The sequence below is a fragment of the Mustela lutreola genome, chromosome 15 (assembly GCF_030435805.1).
Source record: "Mustela lutreola isolate mMusLut2 chromosome 15, mMusLut2.pri, whole genome shotgun sequence".
NCBI classification, from domain to species: domain Eukaryota; kingdom Metazoa; phylum Chordata; class Mammalia; order Carnivora; family Mustelidae; genus Mustela; species Mustela lutreola.
In genome coordinates, this window is record NC_081304.1 from 36,906,856 (window position 1) to 36,931,288 (window position 24,433).

At 37.8% G+C, this 24,433-nt stretch overlaps 1 protein-coding gene across 2 annotated transcripts; it reads right to left on the reverse strand.

The window, feature by feature from the left end:
• Window positions 1–2,525: 2,525 nt before the first annotated feature.
• DDX52 (DExD-box helicase 52) lies at window positions 2,526–24,433 on the reverse strand. 2 transcript variants are annotated; one of them, XM_059149732.1, is made up of 15 exons: window positions 24,280–24,433; window positions 22,765–22,963; window positions 19,806–19,936; window positions 18,026–18,211; window positions 15,923–16,066; window positions 15,221–15,332; window positions 14,282–14,354; window positions 13,570–13,773; window positions 11,135–11,225; window positions 8,630–8,752; window positions 8,346–8,496; window positions 8,071–8,146; window positions 6,535–6,606; window positions 5,890–5,982; window positions 2,526–3,004 (listed from the first exon to the last, which is right to left on the reverse strand). In XM_059149732.1, the coding sequence occupies exons 1-15, from the start codon at window positions 24,364–24,366 to the stop codon at window positions 2,947–2,949; spliced, it is 1,800 nt and encodes a 599-aa protein (XP_059005715.1). In that variant the 5' UTR covers window positions 24,367–24,433; the 3' UTR covers window positions 2,526–2,946. The 2 variants fall into 2 exon arrangements, with proteins under 2 accessions (XP_059005715.1, XP_059005716.1); XM_059149733.1 differs by having other exon boundaries at window positions 22,765–22,929; window positions 24,280–24,425.

Here is a 24,433-nt window from a genome sequence, read left to right on the forward strand (position 1 = left end):
TCCTGGACCCTCCTTTGATAGCTTCACAGAGCTGATCCGTGATCACTTTTTTCCCGAGAACTCGGCAGCTTCCTCTCGGCACCCACCCCAGAAGATGAAGGTGTTTACAATTCGGTAAAGCAGCCTAGCTCAAGTAAACCTATAACCCGTATACAAAACTTTCAACGTGCACCATTCATGTGTTTGGTTCTGCCATCACGCTACCCAATAATCCCTGCTTTTCCTATATTTACAAGCAGGGGCAAAATGGTGTTTGGAAAACAGTTCATTACTCTGAACTTATCCCGATATATAATGTCACATATATATAAAATCTGGGCACATTTTTACTTTTTTCCTTTACTCGAACTACTGTAAGTAAAATACAAAAGTCCAAGGTTAACCTTCTCAAGCCTTCAAGCAGTTTGCTTATTAGCGAGTAGTGGATTAATTATAATTAGTTTTATCTTTCACTCTAGCCCCAAGGCTTTTACATGGAAACCATTTGTAATAATAGTTATCTTTTATTGGGCACAAATCACTAGTCAGGAACCATACCGATTTTTTTCAAATCTTCAGTGTCCCTAAGAGTGAGTATTGGCATTTTGCGGATGAGAAAACCAAGGTTAAAAGATGTTGTAATTTGCCCCGCTCATAGGGTTGCAAAGCAGCAGCATCAGGATTCAAACCCAGTGTTTCACATAAAAATCCTTACTCATTTCATTAGCGCAGCTGCTAGTGAATAATTCAATTATCATGTATTCTCTTCTCACAACGGTCTACTAATTTCATTTCTCTTCTTTAGGTGAAACTGAAATTTCTGTAGTATATAGTCCCAACTGACATAAAAGTGCTAAATTCAGTATTAATCCATTGACAAGGCAAGTTAATACTGGTGTATATAGCCACTGTTATTTAAGGATGGGTAGTTACACAGGAGAAAATACTAAAAAGAAATAAAGTCAAATGAAGGGAGTGTTTTTTCAGGATCACAGAAGATGTGATCTTGTTTCTGCCATGATACTTTGTTTTCCTTTGCCTGTGGATTCCTACATCTGCTAGACTCAGCACAGGTCAGCCTTCCATGGTGTCAGGCGCCATCCTCTGATGCTTCAGCATCTTGGCATTATGTCTAACACGGCATTTGCCTGCCACACTATTTGTTCCTTTACTCTATACCCACCACTACGCTCTAAGGGCACAGACTATGTTATTAAGCCTTGTATTCCTAACCAAATACATCGTGTTTGTTTAAGGAATATTTGGCATTAATTTATAACATGGCAGGCACAGAGCTAGGCACTTCTGATACTGGGACATAGTTGGTTGTTATTACTCCCAATCTCACACATGAAAAAACAGAAGCTCTGAGAAATTAAAGAACCTATTCAAAGTCGTAAAGCTTGCAAGAGGTGGCACCATCACAACTACCTCCAGGATAAACAGAGTCAAGGATCTGTTTGCAAGAACAAAGAAAAATCACATGCTTGTATTTGTTTTTTTTGCACATGTAGTAAAAGTTCTCCTTTTACATAAATTCTGAAGCTGAACAATGTGTTTCACTTAAAATATTCAAGTTGGAGCCTATCTTCCCTGACATTAGAACAAAAGGATGAGTATAAAGGAAATTAATGTTTTAATTCAAATGCTACTAAGATTATTTATATCCCAGTATTGTAATAGCATTGATAATAACTACCATTCATGTCAGGTGCCATTCTAAGTACCTTACATGTATGAAGTAAACATTTTTTTTTAAGGCAGGCTTTTTTTTTTTTTTAAGATTTTACTTAATTCGTCAGAGAAAGAGCGAGTGAGTGAGTACAGGCAGGCAGAGGCAGAGGGAGAAGCAGGTTCTCCACCAGCAAGGAGATATGGGACTCAGTCCCAGGATGCTGGGATCATGACCTGAGCTGAAGGCAGCCACTTAACTGACTGAGCCACCCCGGTGTCCCTGAAGTCAATTTTTTATTCCAAATGTATAAAAACTAGCAACTAAGAACAATCTGCTAACAGTGAATAGTCTCCATCACTGTGTAAGCGGAACTCTTTACCTTTGGCAGAGACCGGTTTCCTAAATGGATGCAGGGTCATAAAGCCTCAGGAAAGACAACCTGTAAGAGAATGCAGCCTCAGTTGTATCAAGTAACAGGAACATTCTTTCTTATCAGGATAAAGTGTTTATCGGTTTTTGAGCAAAGTCATCTTGAATGGAAAGAGACAGGAAAGAGCATGATTAAATGATGGAAAATTGAAGTAAGAAAGGGAAAGGCTGACCATAATCTTGTAGCTGCAACATTAGGACGTAGGGTATGAGATGAGCTCTTTTACCGATGAGGTATAAGGATATTTAATAGACCAAAGAATTTAAAATTCTAGGGAACTTGAGTAACCAGCCACAAAAGAGGCTCTTTGTTGTGACTCATACCACAAAAGGCCATCAACAAATTAATAGTAAAATAAAGCAAACAATAGGTATCTTCTTGGTAGACAGCCTGTGCTGCTGCTTGTCCATTCAAAAAAAAAAAAAAAAAGTGAGGGTGGTGTTGAAAAGGAGCACTTAATCTCAAGGCTTTATTTTAAAATTTGGTTCCAGATGCCTCCTCACAGCATATATCACACCTTCCTTCACACTGAAGGGAAAAATCCTTCAGAGCTCACCACATTTGGCTGTTGTTAATTTTAGCAAAAGCTTTTGTTCTTCTATAAGAAGTATCTCTCTGCATTCACACCACAGAAATGTGAATGAATGTTATTTCCATTGTGTCATCATTTAAAAGTCACCTATAAATTGAAATTTGACATGATGCATTGATAGTTTAGGATCATTTTTCATCAGTCCCACTTTTTTGTAGTTGATTTCAAATGTTACAGGTGATTACAGGATTTCAAGTATTTCATGAAAACAACATTCATGCTGGGGTCATTAAGTTCCATTTCTGATACAGTCTTTTAAAAAGTCTGCTTTTAACTTTTGTCTTCCAGAGCTACTTTCTTCTTGCTGTTCTGACCAGGGACCTTTTTCCTGTGACAAGAAAATTAAAGAAAGTTGAATCCAAAATTCTAGATATATGTACTTTCTAAAGCTCTGCCGTTTAAAAAACATTTCCTAAAACCTGTCTAATCAAGTATATGAAGCACTAGGAACATGAGGATGCATTAGACATGGTTTCTGCCCTTTAGGAAACCACAATCACCTAAGTGAGACAGAAACTTATCACCGTAAACTCACTACAACCTGGTATAAAAGATGGAGTCTGACTCTGACATTACTAATAGTAAGAGCTCACATTGATTAAGCGCTAGATACCGTTATAAGTGCTTCTTATGTATCAGCTCAGATAATCTTCCCAATTTAGGAAGAAGACTCTAACATTACTCTTATTTGACAGATGAGGAAAATGAGGCAGAGCGGTTGAATAACTTGCTGATCATCACACACTGATAATAAATGTGAGATATGAACCCTAACGGTATGATTTTAGAGTTTAGTGAATGCCATTAATTAAGTTAACGGAGGAAAAGGAAGAATGTTGGGAGAAAATAACTAATGTTTGCATTCTACAATTTAGTAAGGCAAAGTTCCTGGATGTATACTAACTTATTTAATCCTTAACCAACCTTGAAGTAGCAGAGTTGGCATGATTTACGTACTTATTTCTATTATACACAAGGGGAAATGACCTGTCCAAAGTCACACAGGAAAAGGTGGTATGAGAGCCAATCCTCTGACTTCAAATCCAATATTTCCCTCCATTCTATCAAGCTGAGTTTGAAGTGACTGATGTGAGGTCCACAGGCAACAGGATTCAGGTTTATATGGAAAGCTAGGCCTGGACATATGGACATCAGAGTTCTCAGCAAGGTATGGGTAGGATCATTAAAGGACCATCTAGAGTAAAAGGGTAAGCTGGAGTTGGATCAAGTGTTGTTTATGTGCTCTATAGAGAAGGCTGGCTTTTTTTTTTGACAGACAGAGATCACAGGCAGGCAGAGAGGGAGGAGGAAGCAGGCCCCCTGATGAGCAGAGAGGCCAATGTGGGGTTCAATTCCGGGACCCTGGGATCACGACCTGAGCTGAGGGCAGGGCCTTAACCCACTGAGCCACCCACATGCCCTGAGAAGGCTGGCTTTGAAGTGTGAAACAATGGAGATGACCACAGCATTTCAAGTGGGGGGCTGAAGTGACAAGATTTTTATCAAGTGTCCTCAAAGTTTAAGTGCAGCTAAGTTTAAACACCTCAAGTGTAAATACTACAAACTTATAAAAATCAACATCCAAACTATAATTCTTTAAAATATTGTTGTTTCTTATTAAAATTCAACATAGCCCCATCTTAATACTATAGAAGATTTCTGATTTTTTGTTAAAACTTTCATCAGCTGCTGGTCAGTGCCTGAGGAGATTAGACTTCCAATTCTAGCTTTAAGATCACAGACATAGTAAGGTTCTGATGAATACACAACAGTTCTGATACAGCCGCAAGAAAATGTCTAATGATGGGCACCTGGGTGGCTCAGTGGGTTAAGATGCTGCCTTCGGCTCAGGTCATGATCTCAGGGTCCTGGGATTGAGTCCCACATCGGGCTCTCTGCTCAGCAGGGGGCCTGCTTCCCTTCCTCTCTCTCTGCCTACTTGTAATCTCTGTCAAATAAATAAATAAAATCTTAAAAAAAAAAAAAGAAAGAAAGAAAGAAAAAGTCTAATGAGAAAGATCAGGTGTCCAAGCAGGGTGACCATCTCTTACCAACCCACTGATTTACGTGTCAGCCAGAAACCGTTGCCACAAAAAAAAAAATTCAAATAAAGAATGTTCTTAATACTAAGAACTAACAAAAATGAGTATGTATAGACACAATTAAAATTTTTAAGCTTTCAAATGATATATTTTTAAGCCTGTTGCATTTATTCTTCCCAAGTTATTAAAGCTTAAAACTGCACTAAACTTTGGGACACTGTGTACACTCTATATCCTTGAACTTCTCATAGTCAATACAAAATGTCAAATAAGACTCTTGTTCCACTTAGAAGGAAAGTGCATGCCAGTTTTCATGACTTTTTTCACTGTGTCCCCTCCATATCCCTAAATTTTACCTATACTTAAAGATCGTTCTAATTCCTTGAAGCTTTTTGTAACTATACCAATTAAGAATATTTGTCATCTCCAAACTTATATTTTATTTAAAAATTATTCTCTAATGTTTTTTAATGCATACTAATCTCCTTTCCCTGACTTTAAATGGGTCTCATTTTAGATTCATTCACATACCAAAGCACCTGGCAGGAGAAAAGGTACTTGGTAAATGCCTACATTTTATATATATTATATACAAACTGGTACTGGTAGAATTTGAAGAGTGTTATTTTCCTTAAATAGTGTAAAGAGCAGTACAGGTTAGCATTGTCTTGATTCCCTCTATTAAAAGATAGTCCTGTGTGTATGCTAAAAAGAAAAAGAAAAATCAATGCTTTAACATCCTCCTAAAACTCAGCTGAACAACTACAAATTTGCTCAAGTCATACTTTCTAGAGGTGTTACAATGTGCTTCAGGATAAGCCTAAGACTACACTGAAATCCTGCTTAGAATGGGGAGCTTCAGGGAAGATTCCATCAATGTGAGTTAAGAGCTCTCACCATCTCAGCAGTATGTACTGATGTAGGCTGTGTAGAGCTGGTGGGGAGTGCAATATTAATTCAAAGTGAACTGAAATCATTCTTTCAAAGATGGAAAAAAAACAGATCATTACAAGATCCCAAATCACAAGCAACCTAAAATATATTACTTTTATTATATTCTATAACTGACTGAACCTATCAATTCTACCTCAAAAAATTCATCCTAGGGAGAAATAAAGCCTAATATAATCATATGACAGAGTCAACAGTCACTTTTCTCGTATATACTTACCGTTTATTCTTAGCCTTTTCTAAGAAATACTTTGGAGTTGTACTAATGCTCTCCCTTTCCAATGGCTTCTTAATCATCTTTTTCTTTTGTTTGCTGAAAATTATAAAAAGAGGAAAGAATGAAATTCAGTAGAACTTACCTGAAAAGAGTGTAAGCTAAAACTAGTTTTGATTGTTGATCACAAAATTAGGTGGCACTACAACCACTTTAAAATGCTGATTACCCAACAGCATTTAGAGATAACCCCAGGGGATTATAAATTTGATCAATTTTTTAAAAAGGTATTAACTATAATTAAAATATGTCCTGTATCACACTTAGCTCCTGTGCCAACAAGCATTAAGGTTTGATTTGGGGCAATTAATGGCTTTTTATCAGTTTTATGAACTAAAATAAATTCTAAGCTTATTTCACTTATATTGAGTAATTTTTAAAAAAATCGGAATACTTAACATTTCAAGAATGAAAAAACTGACAAGGAAGACATATTCACAGGTATTTAAAAAGGAAAAATTTTATCTTAGAATTTCTAAAAGTAGTGGTATTGCTAGAACTGTAATTTCAAGAGTGTGAAAGCAAGAAAGCATATGTGGGGGGAAAGGGAGAGAAAGAGAGGGGGAGATCTAAGTAAATTAAAGATTATACCTTAGTAGTTTCTGGAAACCTTTTATGTATTCTGGCACAGGACATCCAGCCTGCTGTATAACATTGGCAACACTGGAAAAGGAACCCATAAACATAAATTTATATCTGATCAAATTGATGTTTACACACTTAAACCCTCTGTAAAATTCAAGAGGAATGAAAACTACACATATGAGAAAGTAATCCAGTACAGTGTTCTGCTATAAATGATCACCAGATGTAAGAACACTGGATTGCTGAGAGAGGACTGTCTGCTAGACTGAAATTGATGTGCTTGCTGATGAGTAATTTTACCTAGTAGCTATTTCTGCTCAACATTTACCAAGCCCTGAAAAGCTAACCCAATCCTGGATGAAGACACTAATCAGAAATTATTAGATGATAGAGCTTACTATGCACCTGGCACTGTCTTAGGCTTTTTACGTGTAGTGACTTACTTGATCCACTCAAAAACCCTTCACTAATTAAATACTATCCTTATCCTCCTTGCCTGGATGGAAAAACCATGAGAGGCATGGTTATGTTGACATGGAGGTCATTAGATTCACATGCTTGGAGTTACTGAGGAGATGGAAGTCAATCTAGACTTTTGGAATAGACTCCCCTACACATGAATGTGTAAAAGTCTGCTGAAAGGATACCCAAGGCTGATGACAAAGCCAAGGTTCAGAAGGCACAAATCAAAGTCTTTGCCAAAACTGATAAACAGATCAAAGTACAAACAGCCTTTGACCATAACTCAATTTCATTTGTTAGAAATGCAAAGTACTATCAATTATCACCAGTCTAAAATTACTGGAGGCAGCCAAAATGTAGGAAACTCAGCTTTTATTTTAAGATCTATGATGCTGGGCTAAATTAAGACCCAAGATTCTAAAAGTGCATGTGTTACCCAGGCTTCAAAGAGCTACAACTGAATAATATGGGGAGTGTGTTACTGAAACAGATTTCCTAGGACTAAATATAAAACTCCATCTGCCCAGAAGAGTAAAGAGAAGGATGCACCAGGGTAAGGGATAATTTTGACTGGGCTAAAGAGACTCGGGTTAACTTTATTAACCAATCCAAAAACTTCACTATTACATTGCCAGTAATATTAACAAATGGCTATTGGGAGAATCCTGTGAATCTGAAATTTAATAATGAACATTCCATTATGAATACTTCTAAATTCTAGTAATGAAAGGGCAAAAACAAAGCCCTCTGATTTTTCCTTTAGTCACAGCTAAAATCTGGTTGACTAATGCTATAACAGTATTTGGGACTTGTCCATTTTAACTGTGTGTGCATACAAGAACATAAAGTGGTCTTGCCATCTTAATAAGTTATTTTTCCTAATTTACCTTTAAAAAAAAAAAAAAGATTTTATTTATTAGAGAGAGAGAGAAAGAGAGACAGCAAGAGAGGAACACAAACCAGGGGTGTGAGGGCTCAGCAGGAAGCCTGTGTTGGGCTCAATCCCAGGAACCTGGGATCATGACCTGAGCCGAAGGCAGCCGCTTAATGACTGAGCCACCCAGGTGCCCCCTAATTTACCTTCTTAATAATGGTTTATCATCTTCAGTGAAAAATGTAACAGCTTTTCCTTTATGCCCCGCTCTTCCAGTTCGACCTAAAAAAAACCCCAGACCATAAAAAAACACTTTTCTGGGGGAAAGGAAACATCAAGATTCACATGTAAGTCACTGGCTTTTCACTAAAATGAGCACTACAAAATGAGCACGTATGAACGGAAGGAATAAGTGCAAGACAGACGAGTAGTGCCGAGGCGTCAGTGGGCAGAGGGGTAAGCAGCAGGAGAGAAAACTCACCTATCCTGTGGATGTATTCCACTGAGCTGGTTGGAAAATCATAGTTGATCACCAAGTTCACACCTTTAAAATCAATCCCGCGGGCCAGCAAGGCTGTACAAATAAGAACCCAGATTTTTCCAGCTCGGAAGCTGTGGACTGTGTTATCTCTCTGGTGAATAAAACACATATTAAATATTTTAGTACTACTCTGGGAACAGAAAACAAGTACTTCATAAATCCCATGCCAATATTTTAAAGTTTAATAGTTCTTTACCACTTTGAAAATATACACTTGGTTTTACCTGTTGCTGTGTTCTGTCTGCATGAATAACATCTACATTAATACCTTCATATATGAGCTCATGAAAAAGTTCTTTAGCCCTTTCGATGGACTGAACAAAAACAAGAACAGGTGGATTGAAACCCTGCAAGAAAGAAGGCATAAATCAGCACATATTACCCATAATCAAGAATACAATCACAGGGGGCGCCTGGGTGGCTCAGTGGGTTAAGCTGCTGCCTTCGGCTCAGGTCATGATCTCAGGGTCCTGGGATCGAGTCCCGCATCGGGCTCTCTGCTCAGCAGGGAGCCTGCTTCCCTCTCTCTCTCTCTCTCTGTCTGCCTCTATGTCTACTGTGATCTCTCTCTATCAAATAAATAAATAAAAAGAATAATTAAAAAAAAAAGAATACAATCACAGTATTTCATATGATTTTAGTTCATAAAAAAACTCAATTCAATTTAGTGTACCTTTTATTGCCAAATTTCTCAGTGGTCTATATCTGCCTCCATCTTCTTCACCATCCATTCTCTACACAACTTGACTCTAATTTCCACCTTGCTAATTCCAACAACCATGTCTAATTAATCCCCTTTACCTTTCTGTAATGACAGATGCTCAGTCCCTAGAACAATCATCTCTTGGCTTCTGTGCCTCAAGATTTTTATATTCCGCTAAAATGCAGTAAATTTTATTAATTCACTGTTTATCCTAACTGTGGATATTCCACCAAAGCTTAGTCTTTGGTTCTCCGTTCTCTCAATATAGTCATTATCTTAATATTTTAAATATAATCTCAGCTGCCCTCTCCAAGCAGATGATTTTTACATTTCTATCATCAAACCCTACCTCTTCCTCAAACTGGCTTTCTCTATTTTCAACTGCTCTATTAGGGTTTAACCTTTTTAATCTTGGTTTACAAGCTCCCCTTCTGAAATCTAATAAAGCTGAGAAGCTTCCTAATAGGCAACCATTCATTCACACAAAATCTAACACACAACTTCAGAGGGTTCACAGACCTCCTAAGGCTAGATAGAAATCCCTCATGTATAATCTCCATGTGAGTATCCATGTAAAAAGCCTTAAAATTTCCTAGTGCCAAATGACACCTTTAAGAATATTAATGAAACAGGGGCGCCTGGGTGGCTCAGTGGGTTAAAGCCTCTGCCCTCGGCTCAGGTTATGATCCCAGGTCCTGGGATCGAGCCCTGCATCGGGCTCTCTGCTCAGCAGGGAGCCTGCTTCCTCCTCTCTCTCTCTACCTGCTTCTCTGCCTACTTGTGATCTCTGTCAAATAAATAAAATCTTAAAAAAAAAGAATATTAATGAAACAAATGTATATGACATTGTGTGCCAAGCACTATTCTAAGTACTATGTCTGTATTAATCATTAATACTAAAATAATTTTATGAGAGAGATATTATTTCCATTTTACAGATGAGGAAGCTGTGGGGTTAATTTGCCTGAAGCTAGAATTCCAACACAGGTTGTCTGGCTCCAAAGTTCAAGCTCTTAACCACTTCTGTAGTCACCAGGTACTTGCAAACACCTTTTCCTTTCATCCTCCCAACTATTCTTAACATTCCACCATTGAGGCTGTCACCCTCATTTTCTCATTTATTTCCTCTTCACCTCTAACCAGCCTAATTTAACAACCTGCTGACTGGTTTCAGTCTCTTGCCATTACATTTTATGTATCACTATTTAAGTAATTTTCCTTAAAATTCTTCGAATGTCCAGTGGTTTCTCTTAACGTGACCCCCAACTTTCCTGTCTAACCTGATCTTCTTTAATTCTCACCATAAACTCTTTGCCTTAAATAGGTAACCTCTTCATGAGTCTCTACACCCACTGTGTTTCCCTCTACTGCTTGGAATATTCCAGCTGCTCCTCCAACCATCAACTTTTCACAGATCCTTCCAAGGCCCAGATTAGCAGCATCTCCTCCGGAAGGCTTTCCCCAACTGATTAACTTATGCTACGAGGGTGCTTAAGAGAAATACTCTATAGCCTCTTATGACACTTTACTGCAAACTATGTTAACACAAGTCTATTTCTTTTATCCCCTAAAAAAGACTAAATTCTAGGGGCAGGGCTCAAGATTTCTATTTGTTTTATTTTCCCCTGCCCTAACCCCTCACAGTTAACTTCTGATTATGGCTTCTACTCAATATTTACTTAAGGTATAAAAAACAGAAAACCACACTCGGTGTCTTAAATTATTCTACAATGCTCCTAGAGTTCCAGAAGAAACCAGCAGAGGGACTGGGGGAGATTAAGGGAACCAATACAAATGGAGATGTGGAAAAAGGAGGCTTTTAGGGCATCAGGTAGGTTTTTTCCTAGCCTACCCTGAGCTAGAACAGAAAACTTACCATAATCTAAGTGGTGAGTCTCTCCACTTGGAACAAAAGATGACTCAATGTTTTCAAGAATTTACCTCTAGATTACTACATATGCTATAGGAATAGTCATATAAGATTTAATGAACTTCATCAAAATTCAAGAAGATAGCCCAAATATACCTTTTTAACAAGTTCTCTCATGGCCAGAAGTTTCCCAGTCTCAGACCCAACAAAGAGAAGCTCTTGTTCTACAGTTTCTACTGCAGAATTCCTGAAAAAGAAAACATACTTTGCACATTGCAAGGGCCAATTTTTGCTTTTCCTCCCAAATTGTAAATAAATGAAAAAATTTACACATAACCCCAACAGAATCAAGTTTTCCGGGACGCCTGGGTGGCTTAGTTGGTTGAGCGGCTGCCTTTGGCTCAGGTCATGATCCCAGCGTCCTGGGATCGAGTCCCACATCGGGCTCCTTGCTCGGCAGGGAGCCTGCTTCTCCCTCTGTCTCTGCCTGCCACTCTGTCTGCCTGTGTTCGCTCTCACTCCCTCTCTCTCTCTGACAAATAAATAAAATCTTAAAAAAAAAAAAAAAAAAGAATCAAGTTTTCCATTGTCATAAGCATTTAATCATTTATACTTCAATATGAAGACAAAGTTACTTATTTATTTTAAACCTAAATTTATTTAAATAATTTCTACACCCAACATGGGGCTTGAACACATCATCCTGAGATCAAGAGTCGCGTATTCTGGCTGAGACAGGCAGACACCCCAAAGTTATTTTTATTTTTTATTTGTTTTTAAAAAGATTTGTTTGAGAGAGAATGTGCATGCATACACAAGGGGAGGAACAAAGGGAAAGGGACAAGCAGACTCCACGTGGAGCCTGACTCAGGGCTTGACCCCACAACCCTGAGACCCAACCTGAAACCAAGAATCAGATGCCCAACTGACTAAGCCACCCAAGTGCCCCCCAAAGTTATTTTAAAATGTTTTATTCTAATTATAAAAATGCTATCTAAATAAAATTTGAAAAATATGGAAAAATGTAAATAGTAAAACAAGTTGTCCATAATTCTACCATTTTAGAATAAATTGTGATGTTTTGTTGTAGTCTAAGTCATATATTTTCCTGTATCTAATTATTTACTTAAAAGAAGTTTCTAAATATAAAATTACTGGATAAAAAAATGAGAATATTTTTAAGGATATTACAGGTCTGAGTTTTTCTTAATGATTAATAAGAGTTTTTTTAATAGACAGTTGGGGGTGAGCCTTAAGACGTTTTATAAACACTAATAAGATGCTGTAGTACAGGGGTGCCTGGGTGGCTCAGTCGGTTAAGCATCTGTCTTCAGCTCAGGTCACGATATCAGGGTCCTGAGCATGAGTCCCATGTCAGGCTCCCTGCTCAGCAGGGCGTCTGCTTCTCCCTCTCCCTCGATCCTCCTCCCCGTTTGTGCTTTCTGTCTCAAATAAACAAACCCTGTTTGTGCTGTCTCAAATAAACAAAATCCTTAAAAAAAAAAAAAAGTTGTTATAGTACATTACACTGCACCATAAATATTTTTTTCCCTTCTGTCTTCATATTTACGGTGTATTTGTTCTTTCCTTTTATAAACAGAAGTTTTAAGTTTAAAGAGTTTAAAGTATTTTTTATTGTTCCATTTGGCTTCTTTTTTTATTTAATATGGTATTTCTAGCACTTTTTAAAAAGAAATTATTTATTTGAGAGAGACAGGAAAAAAGAGAGAGGGAGCACAGAAGGAGAGGGAGAAGCAGGCTCCGCTAAGTAGGGAACTCGATGCGGGGCTCAATTCCAGGACCCTGGGATCATGACCTGAGACAAAGGAAGACACGTAACTAACTGAGCCACTAAGGTGCCCACAAGCACTTTTTCATGTAGCTATAGTCTTCATACTTATCATTTCATGGGTCTCATACTATTCTATCACGTGGCTATATTATACTTTCCTAACACACTATTCTACTAGTGTACACTCATTTAGTATAAAATCCTCCCCCCCCCCCAAATTTTTAAAAAGGATTATAAATCAACCGGCTCAGTAACATAAGCTTTTTCCACTATGGTCCTTAATTAAGCCATCAAAGAAACTAAATCTTCTGGGTGGCTATACAGTTCACGTCACTTTGTGGATAGATGGGAAAAATCAGATGAAAACAATGACAGAAATATTAACATGACAATTTGAAAAATCTCAATTTGGATTATTCTAAAATAGAAAATCCTTAGGGTGCCTCGGTGGCTCAGTTAAGTGTCCAAAGCTTAATTTCAACTCAAGTCATGATCTCAAGGTTTTAAGATCGAGCCCCAGGTCAGGCTCTGCTGTGGGCATGGAGCCTACTTAAGATTCACCCTCTGCCTCTGTCCTTCCCCCTCATCTTTCTCTCTCTCTCCCTCTCTAAAAAAAAGAAATTAAAATGGAAAATCCTTACTCAATCTTGACTTTAAAGAATACATGTCTTTCAGTAAAACTTTCCCTGTTATTAATCTAAGGCCAAAACAACCTATCTCCTTGAGTGTTTAAAAAAAAAATAAAAAAGACTTGTATTAAAAAACATCGGGGATAACAGAGAATAACAATTATTATTACCTTGCTCCAATGGATACCGTAATGACATTGTCCAGGTTGAGTTTGCACCACTGCTCAACATCATATGCGAAAGTTGCACTGAACATAGCTCTTCTGACCTTATGGGATGTGCAGGCCAGGAAAATGGAAGCCAGCTGGTCTCTGAACCCAGTTTTGCCATCTTCAAACAGTTTGTCTGATTCATCTACTACCAGCCATTCTACACTGAGAAATAACATAACAACTTGTGGGTACTGAACTGGAAGACCCAAGACACTTCACTGAACTGTAGGGACACATGAAGTAGTGGTCAAGCCATTATGCTACTTCTGAGATCTACACATTATACCAGAAAAAGGTAAAAGAAAAATCAGCAGGAAAAGGTAAAAACAAGATAAACATAAAGCAATGTTCTATTCCTTTAGCCTCAAAGAGATGAGATTCCATTAGCAACAACAGAGCTTCACATAAACCTTATAAACTCCATCACCATTGTTGAAAGAAGTGAAAACATCTAGGGGAATTCTGTACTAACTGCTTATCAGAATGTGTAACTTTCTTCCAGACCAGATGGTAACATTCCTATGAATTTGATGAAAACCATTATTCTTAGCACCAACACTGACTGAAAGCTGGCAGATAGCAAGCTCCAATGGGCCATAATATAAGCAGTCGAGGACAAAATACAATCAACTAAATGAAAATACACAAGAGATTAAAATATTATCTGTACCTTGTTAAATCTATTCCTGGAGGATCTTGCTTTAATAAATAGATTAGTCGATTTGGAGTAGTCACAAGAATATCTATAGGAAAAACAAATGGTACACGTTGCAAAAGCAAGGTTCATCTCTCTTAAACAAGGGAATTAAGGTTCCTGAATGTCAGTGAAGAACCTGAAGAGGGGAGAGGAGGGGCAGGTCATATACTTGCTATTTTACTAGACCAACCCCACAAAAGTTCTTTCTTATTTGTAAGCTAATATATGTACATATTTTTTAATCCATCATAGCACAAACTACTATATGCTTACTCTCTTTTTATTATGTTTGATCTGCCTTCTCAACTTCTAAGAGGCAAGAAGACTATAATACAGCAGTGTTATTTTCAAGTGTTTAGTTTTTTGGGGGAGGGGGAAGTCCTTTCTTTAAATGAAATTTTACTCAGAAACTCAAAATGAAAGACAGGTAAAAGCTGATTTCCTAACTGATACAAGGGTAGGGATGTAAGCCATTCTTATCTGCAGAGTATTTCCATGGCAGATTAAAAATCAACAGTATAAAGTAGGGTTTCTCAGCCTTAGCAGTACCGCCATTTTGGTCTAGATAACATTTTGCTGTAGGCAACTGTCTTGCGCATTGTGGGATGCTGTTACCTCTTCCTACCACAGGCTAGTAGCACCCCAGTTTTGCTAACTTCAAGTATCTCCAGATACTGCTAAATGTCCCTGGGGTGGTAGGTGAGGTGGGGGCAAAACTGCTTCTGGATGAGAATCACTGGTATATATTTAAATAAGTACCAAGTGGGAGTGAAGAGATCTCTTTCAGTTTCTCTAAAAACCAAAATAGTTGTATATATGACTACACTTTTAACAACTCCTAGGTGGCAGTTAAGGATATCTATAATTTGCAAATCCCTTACATGCTCTGTATGTCAAACATGAATCCCTTACCAAACTTCTTAGATGATTTAGGTCCAAATTTCTTGGCTGCCACTGCTGCTTTGTGGATCATGTGTATCCTGAATCCTGTTCCCTCGGAGATTTTTACTAACTCTCTGTGAATCTAAAATGGCAAATGACAAAAATATTAGCTGCTAAGATACTTAGAAAAGATCTTGTTTACATTATTAAAATAAACCTATTACCAACCCATAAAGAACTGAAATTAAACCTATAATACCATGTGCACTAACCTGGAATCTCAGCATTTTGCAATCTGTTACATACTGTTTTTGGAATACAGTGCTATTAGAAAACTGTCTCAGGCTTGGCACGTATTCTTATTAAGCACGTTGGAAGTGTGAAGCAGGTCACTGTGTTAGTTCTTCTTTCTCAAAAACTGAGATAAGGTTATGTTTTAAAGACGGACTATATATTCCGGGAGCCTCAGTTAGCCTCAACTTAAAAGATCTTAGAGCATTTGCCAAAGACACATCGTTAATGTTTAAATCATTGTTTTAGAAAACTATAAAATGATTCAAAAAACTTGCCCACGTGTAGTAAGTTATAGAATAGAGTAAGATATAGTACAGAATATTTGCCTAGGCCAAAATACATGGGCCTTACTCTTTTTGAGACCCTTTTGCTACCCTCAAATAAGAAATGACTAAAGGAAACATCAAATACATCCTCTTTCGAAGCTACATGTCATACCTGGTTGGCAAGTTCTCGTGTTGGTGATATAATCAGAGCTCTAAAGCCTTTATTTGTGGGCTGTTTTAGTTGCATCAAAATGGGAATGCTAAAAGCCAAAGTCTTTCCAGATCCGGTAGGAGCAGAAGCCAGAAGTTCTCGACCCTAAAAACAAGGTATGTTAAGTATAAGGTAAGTACATAAACTTTTCAGAGCCTGGTTAAGTAATGCAACCAGCCACAGAAAAAACATAATGAATATAATCTTTCATATTCTCATTGCTTGTCTAACTTTTCCCATATTTGCTTTTCTAATATCATCTACCCCTGCCACCAGTGCCTCAAAGGAGTTTCTTTTCTTTTTCTTTTCTTAAAGATTTTATTTATTTGATAGAGATCACAAGTAGGCAGAGAGGCAGGCAGAGAGAGGGGGAAGTAGGCTCCCTGCTGAGCAGACAGCCTGATGCTGGGCTCGATCCCAAGACCTTGAGATCATGACCTGAGACGAAAGCAGAGGCCCGACCCACTGAGCCACCCAGGCGCCCCTCAAAGGAGTTTCTGACTGCTGCCACCAAACATCACTTGACCTGGGTAAAGAATATGGGTAACTAAAATGCAAAGATAATTCAAAACCTCAACTATTTCCATTATTCTCTCCCACCAAACTCCCTTATCAAAGCAAAATTAAACCTTTTCCCCCTGATATCTGTACTGCTCAATCCCTAGGGATGGTTTTAATAAGTAACAGAATGGCTACAGATAATAAAAAGTGGCAATAACTTGAGTGACAATAATTTATAGGTGACAGTCTTTCAAAACATCACTATGATTTTGAGAGTTTTAAGCTGAAGTTGTAACAGAAACAATCTTAGATGGAAATTAAAAGCAAATTTACTATTACGTGAGGCAACAATATCATTCAAAGGTATTCTTACAGGACACCTGTGTGGCTTAAGCTTCTGCCTTCAGCTCAGGTCGTGATCTCAGGGTCCTGGGATCAAGCCCCGCACTGGGCTCTCTGCCCACTGGGGAACCTGCTCCCCGCCACCCCTGCGTACCTCTCTGCTTATGTGATCTCTCTCTGTAAAATAAATAAATAAAATCTAAAAAAAAAAAAAAAAAAAAAAAAGATATTCTTACTTCAGTTCCCAAAGAAAACAAAAAGAACTAGTATGGATGAAGATGTAACTCCTATCCTTTGGCTACATGGGACAAAAACTCCGCTCTCATTAGGACAAGAAAAACCTCAGAAAAATTTAATTTTCAAAACTCTAAGTTAACCCATGCCTCTACCAACAGTAGATAAACTCTGGTATTTTCAAACAAGAGAATATTACTCACAGACAAACTACTATAAATGTGTGAATCTCAAAAACAATACACAGTGTGAGAGAAACCACAAATTAAAAAATAAATAATGGATGATACCACTTACATGACATTCTATAGAAAAGGCAAAACTAATGCATGACAATAGAATTCAGACCAGCAGTTCCCTCTGGACAGGGGTGAGGTGAGGACTGAATGGAAAAGGTACAACAGAATTTTCTGGGGTGATAGAAATGTAACACGTCTCCTTTGGGGTTATGGTTATATAGGGTATGCACTGTTGAAATCCACTGAACTGTGAACTTACAATCTATGCATTTCACTGTATATAAGGCATACATCAATTACAAACAGTACTGGGAGGGGGAAGTCAGGCTACGTGCAAAAATTCTGTATTTCTGAAATAGTTCCTAGGAATAATAAGCTAAATCACAGATGAATAAACAGAACATAGTCCCTATCCTCAGAGGGTTTACACGCTAGTATAATGTAAAAGGTAAACACAACTAGTCTAACTACACAGTAGTATAAAGGGCAAGATAAATGTTGCAAACAAAAAAAGAACACACTAAATACCTTGGAGAACTGGTAATAGAGAAAAGAGTGTTAGTAAAAGAAAAAGATCACATCTAATTGTAGTGATATGAGGCCCTAGGCATGTGAGATGGACCTTATAAGCAAAGGTAGGTTTCAATAGGGAGAGATAAGGTAAAAAAGAAGACTTCATACACAGGGAAGAGAATGAGCTAACACATAGAGGAGGAACGTTAGAGGCATTCTAGACCTTCATACTCACATGCAACATAACTGGAATGGCTTGCATTTGGATTGGTGTAGGCATCTGGAAGCCTGCATCCAGAATGTTCTGAAGCAGTCGAGAACTAATTTTATATTCTTGGTCAAGTTGCTGAAAGGTAGCAATTGGGTCAGGAAGATCAGTTCCCTGGACGTGAATTTTATGTTTATTCCGGAAGAAGTTTATCTGAAAAGTGAGATAAAGAGGTCCCCATAGATATGGTCACATACATTGTCAGATGTTATAAGGTAAAAGTAACAGTTTCTAGGATAAGCTTTAATAACATGAAACTTTCTGGTTAAATCCCAGGCCCTAAAAGGTACAGATATTAGATACACTTCATGCCCTTTCATAGACAGAAGACCTTCATAACAATAAAACCTATCTATGCACTTCCTTGCATTAATGTTGTCAATGACACGAGTAATGGTTATTTATATTAATGTGCCACGATGATAATCATAACTTAGAATTTTATATAAGTTTCTACAAGGCAGACATTGAATCCATTTGGTTTTTTTCTTTATATTACACTTAGCACACAAGTGTCAAAACTTCTTGATGATTTACTCTACACTCTGTTTATTAAAATTGAGGGCCAAAAGCAGAGTCCAGGGCTGATTTGGTTTATTTTCCTATTCTGTGTGAGTGACAGCCAAATTCTGGATAGAGGGTTATTGAAGGGAGCTGAACAATACTTTTCCAACTGCAACACAGCAGGTGTGCAGCAGACATGACAATGATGTGTTTGTTATTTCTTCTGTATTCTACTCCCCCAAGGTATAACATAGATTTCTTAAGAATTGTAAGTCTTGGGGCACCTGGGTGGCTCAGTCTGTTAAGCATCTGCCTTTGGCTTAGGTCATGATCTCCGGGTCCTGGGATGGAGCCCAGAGTTAGGCTCCTTGATCAATAGGGAGTCTGTTTCTCCCTTTCCCTCTTGACCTGGCTTCTGCTCTCGATCTCTCAAATAAATAAATAAAATCTTAAAAGGAAAAAAAAAAAAGCATTCTAACTCTCAAATCCCTGTCAGAGGAAATCTTTCTAAACCAATAAGCAACCTGCTCAGCAGGGAGCCTGCTTCTCCCTCTCTCTGTGCTGCTGCTCCCGCTGCCTGTGCTCTCTCTCTGTCAAATAAATAAAATTGTTTAAAAAAATGAATAAATGAACCAGTGAGCTTAACAAAGAGGAGAAAAGGGGGCAAATTTTATGTTTATCAAGGGGGATAGGATTATTTAAAAAATTTCATTCCAAGTAAATCATCAATCTTGGAATTTGGACAGGTCAAAAATTCACACTATATATTATATGAGAACTGTGTGTATACACACACACACACACACACACACCCCCCTCTTTTGACCTGTTCAAGTTTTAAGATACTTTCAAGAACTTTAAACTTAAGGGGTGCCTCAGTTGCTTAAGCATCTGCCTTGGGCTCAGGTCATGATCCTGGTCCTAGGATCGAGCCCCACTTTGGGCTCCCTGCTAAGCAGGGGAGTCTGCTTCTCCCTCTCTCTCTGCCCCTACTCCTGTGCTCTCTCTCTCACTCACTCTCTCAAATAAATAAATAAATAATCTTTAAGAAAAAAATTTTTAAACTTTAAAATTTTTAGCCACAGCGCAAATACCTGATTTTTCATTAAAGTGATATCTAAATGAATATAATTAATCTTCTATCTTCACAAAACTATATTCACTTTTACCAAGAGAATTACCCAAGGACAAGGAAAAATTCAGTAGGTCAGAAAAGCAACTGGGGCTAAGACATTTTTCTAACCTTTTCTTTTCTAAGATTCTCCAACTTTCCTGAAGTTAGCTTCTTTTCTCTTTTGATTTTTTTATCTTCAATCTTTGCTTCCACAGATGATATCCACTGTATAGTAGAACCTTCTTCTTGAGAAGTAGTTTCTAAAATATATGTTAAAAAATTAAAAGATTTTTAAGTGCAACATTCTTGAGAGTAGCAAACAGGCCATAACATCACACTAAACAAAAGTAAAGTACTAACTAATACAATACAGAAAAGAAAATAAAAGGAGGAATAACAATTGGAAAAGGAGAGGCAAGTTCCCTGTTGGTAAAATCAAAGCTCTGAAGCTCATTCTCTTCTTTTTGTCCATTATTTCAGCTGTGTGATATGTAGAGGACTGTGTACTTGAAAACAGTAACAGATTAAACTGAAAATACTTAATAGATTTCAATAAGGCAGTTGGCTTTTCCATACTGAACCAGTTATAAAATAAGTATGATGAAAGAATAGATTTCACTTATATAGTGATAAACATAGCACAGAACTTCAGGACTAGTCACTAATATAAAGATAGCAATTCTCACTAAGCTATAAATTAGTTCAATGAAAAGTCATGGCAGGACTGTTTTGGAAACCAGACTAGCTGACCTGAAAAGTACACGTGTAGGGGGCGCCTGGGTGGCTCAGTCAGTTTAGCATCCAACTCTTGGTCTTAGCTCAGATCATGATATCACGGTTGTGGGACTGAAACCCAAGTTAGGCTCTGCACTCAGTATGGAGTCTGCTTCAGGTTCTTTCTCCCTCTCCCTTTGCCCCTCCCCACTCACACTTTTCTTTTTTCCTCTCTCTCTAAAATGGGTAAAATAAAATCTTAAAAAAAATAATAAAGTTCAAGCGGCAAAGTAAATATGTAAGAATAACCTTAAAAATTCTAAGAATAAGCAAGACCATTTCTGATATTTCTTTAAAATTTCTTTCACTTCACTGAGGTACCCCTGATATACAATATATTGCATTTATTTAAAGCATACAGCTTGAGGAATTTTGACATATGTATACATCTATTATATCATCACTACATTCAAGTTTATTTTCATCACCACCCAAAATCTCCTTGTGGCCCCTTGTAATGCACTTCTTCGTCCCTAAGCAACCACCTATCTGCTTTTTGTCACTGTAGATCAATTTGCTTTTTCTGGAATTTTATATAAATGGAATCATGTAGTATATACTAAATTAAGTTTGGCTTCTTTCACTCAGAATAACTATTTTGAGATTCATCCATGTTGGACCATGTATCAATAGTTACCTTTTAATTTAAAGGTAGTATTCTACTGTATGGCTATATGCATTGTTTACCCTTCACCTACTGAAGGACATTTGGGTCATTTCCAGTTTTTGCTACTGAGAACAAAGCTGCTATCAACACCTGTGTAGAAGTCTTTGTGAGGACACAGGTTTTCCTTTCTCTTAGGTACATTCTTATGGAATACGTGGGTTATATGGTAGGTGTATGTCTTAACTTTAAAAAAAATCCTCTGTCAATTTCTACTCTGAAAGCCTCTGGAATTTTAATTGAGTTTGATATGCATTGATTCTATAGATCACGTAAGGGAGAAAAGTTGACCAATCAAAACATGGTATGCCACATTACTGTTCTATGCCACATATGTGCTACATTATAGTACATATCTGTGTGTTTCTGGTTGCCCAACAGTTGAATCCTTTTCCAGAGTTTGTGGCAGGTTTTTGTTTTGTTTTGTTTTTCCCCTAATCTTGGTGGAAGGCTTTATTAAAGTCAGGGAAGTAAAATGTGAAACACTGTAACAGCAAAAGTGTGGAACTGAAGTCAATGTCCATAACACATGGACTTGTCAAGTCAATTACAGAACATTCTTATAATGTATAATGGTATGCTACACTATGATTCAATGAAAAAAGCACTGGACTTCCTACTGATACAATGTTCCTGATGGACAGTTCTAAAATACCTAAACCTAAAATAAACTTATTGGTTAACTCTGAAATTCCATTTCTAGAACTTGTTAAATCCATTATGGAATGTATAATGGGATATATTTAGTGTTAAGATGAAAAAGGCAGGGCACTGCCTACTGATTCCAAACAATCTCCAAGATATGTGTGTGTGTGTGTGTAGTGGAGGAGGAGGGAAGGTTCAGAATAGAACAACACATATTTGTATGCTATGGTTCAGGTTTTTTAAGGGAGGTATAAATACAGTGAATAGGTATCTTTCTAAAAATATTTAAGAAAGCTGGCTGGTTAGCTCAGTTGGTTAGAGCATGGTGCTAATAAAAATATTTAAGAAAATGATTAACAGCAGTAGCCTCTGGAGAAAAAAGGGACTAGAAATAGTAGGAAGAAAACTTGCTTTTTACCACTTTATAATTTAAAAACAGGGTGTAAGTATTTACTTTACTGAAAATGGCAAATGGAAACTTAATAGATAAAACAAAGTAAAAGATCAATATCCCTAAAGTACAGAAAAAAACCCTGTGAAAAATAGGTAAAGAGTAAGAATAGACAATTCACAAATGCTGAGATGTAAATATCGACTAAAGCATATGAAACCATGCTCAACCTCACCAGTTATCAAGAAAATATAAACAAAAATTAGTTTCATTCATTAGGTTGACAAAGAATTTAAGACCAGTACTATCCAGCATTGACAGGCGTGGGATGTCATTTTTCATTATCTGTTCAAAGACAGAAGCGTGCATACCCTTTCGGCCAGTAATTCCACTTTGGGGATGCTAATTACAGAAATAAGAGGACCTGTACAAAAGGATATATACACAAATATCTATCTGTATTGTAACTATATTTGTAACGGCAAATATCTAGAAACAATCTGAATGCCATTAACTAATGAATGACAGAATACTGTCTGATTTGTAACCTTAAGCCTGTATTATTTTTGTAATTAAAAAGGAAATAAAAAGGAAAATAAACCCCAAGAACAAACCTGATAACATCATTTTCCTCTTTTTCTTGTTCTGTTCCCTCTTCTTTTCAGTTAGACTCTCTTCTTTTTTCTCTTCATCTTGAAGCTCCTGATGAGTTCTTGATAATCCACACTCACCTGGGACAGACTTCTTGTTTCCAAAGAAGTCCAGTCCCTGCAGAATCTCTGAAGAATCAAAATCATGTTTCCTTTTTCCTACCTAAAACCCAAAAAATTTAAAATGCAATCTACTGACAGACTGACATTGCTTTCACCCAAGCAGTACTGGCAGTAGGGGCATGAATCTAATAACTCCCCTCCTTTTTTTTAACCCTTTCACCAAGTATTTGTTGAGCTGCCAAGTGTGTCTGAGTAAATGAAATATAAGACGACAACTTTTCTGACCTTTTCAAAGCAGTAATAATCATGAAAGCAATTACCATCTATATGCTTATTAGCGTTAACACCTACATGCTGTCAGGCAGACTTCTAAGCTTGCTTATATATATTAAATTACTTCGTCCTCCGACAGTGCTAGGGGGTAAATAGCGATATTACACGGAGGACATTGGGAGAAGGAGAGAAGTGAGTTGGGGGAAATCAGAGGGGGAGAGGAACCATGAGAGAAGGTGTACTCTGAGAAACAAACTGAGGATTTGGGGCGGCGGCGGTGGGGGGGGGGGGTTGGGTGAGCATGGTGGTGGGTTAGCATTGCATGGGGCACTGGGTGTGGTGCATAAACAATGAAACTTGGAACACTGAAAAAAAAATTACAAAAAAAAAAAAGTAAAAAAAAAATGGATATTACAGATGAAAAAAATCAAGGCATTAGAAGGTCAAATAACTTATTTAAGGTCTCCAAAGTTGTAACTGACAGACCCAGTACTTGGACCCAAATAATCCGGCTCCAGAGTTCAGACTCTTAACAACTACACCTACCGCCAGAGAAAGGAGAAACAGACGTGTTGCTCAGTATCAGGGTTGATATTGAAGATTTTTCCGTAACTGGGCCCCAACTAACTTCTCCCGGTTTATCATTCACCCACTATTTTCCTATATAAGAGTCTCCATTTCTAAGTCACTCTTCTCATTGGTTACTTCACATGTCATGAGGTTACAGGAATAAAAAGACCCATGCCCACTAAAGGTATATGTATATGCCAAGCCAACTGGGTACACTACAGTGAAAGAATCTGTTCTCTTCATTTTGGGTTCATTCTGTTTTCGAGATTCCTTCCTACCTGTTTCAGAGAAAAAGGTCCTTTTCGAAAGGATTCTAACTGTGCTTTGAATAAACTAAAAAGCGGGCAGGGAGAAGAATTCTGTGCTAGGCCCACCGAAGTCTACAAAACAAGGGTAAGAGTTCACTCCAAAGGTAGGACAGGACCAGGTAGGTCTGCGCACGAGCCCAACCGCAGAGGAACATGTCCCACCACTAGGCCACGGTCTCCTACTGCCGGCTCTCCCAGAAGCCAGGTCATTCTCTGGCTCCTGCGCCTCGCAGTTACTCGGGCTTCTGACTTCTACGTACAGTACCTGGAATCGCGCGGCGTCCGCAGAGAAACGTTTCACGTCGAACTTGGCCCCCACGCCGAGCCGGCGGAAGAGATCGTGAGCGTCCATTTTTACCCAGAAAGCACCGCGGTCCCACGGCGCCTGCGCAGAGGACTTCCTCCCGCAGAAGGTCTGG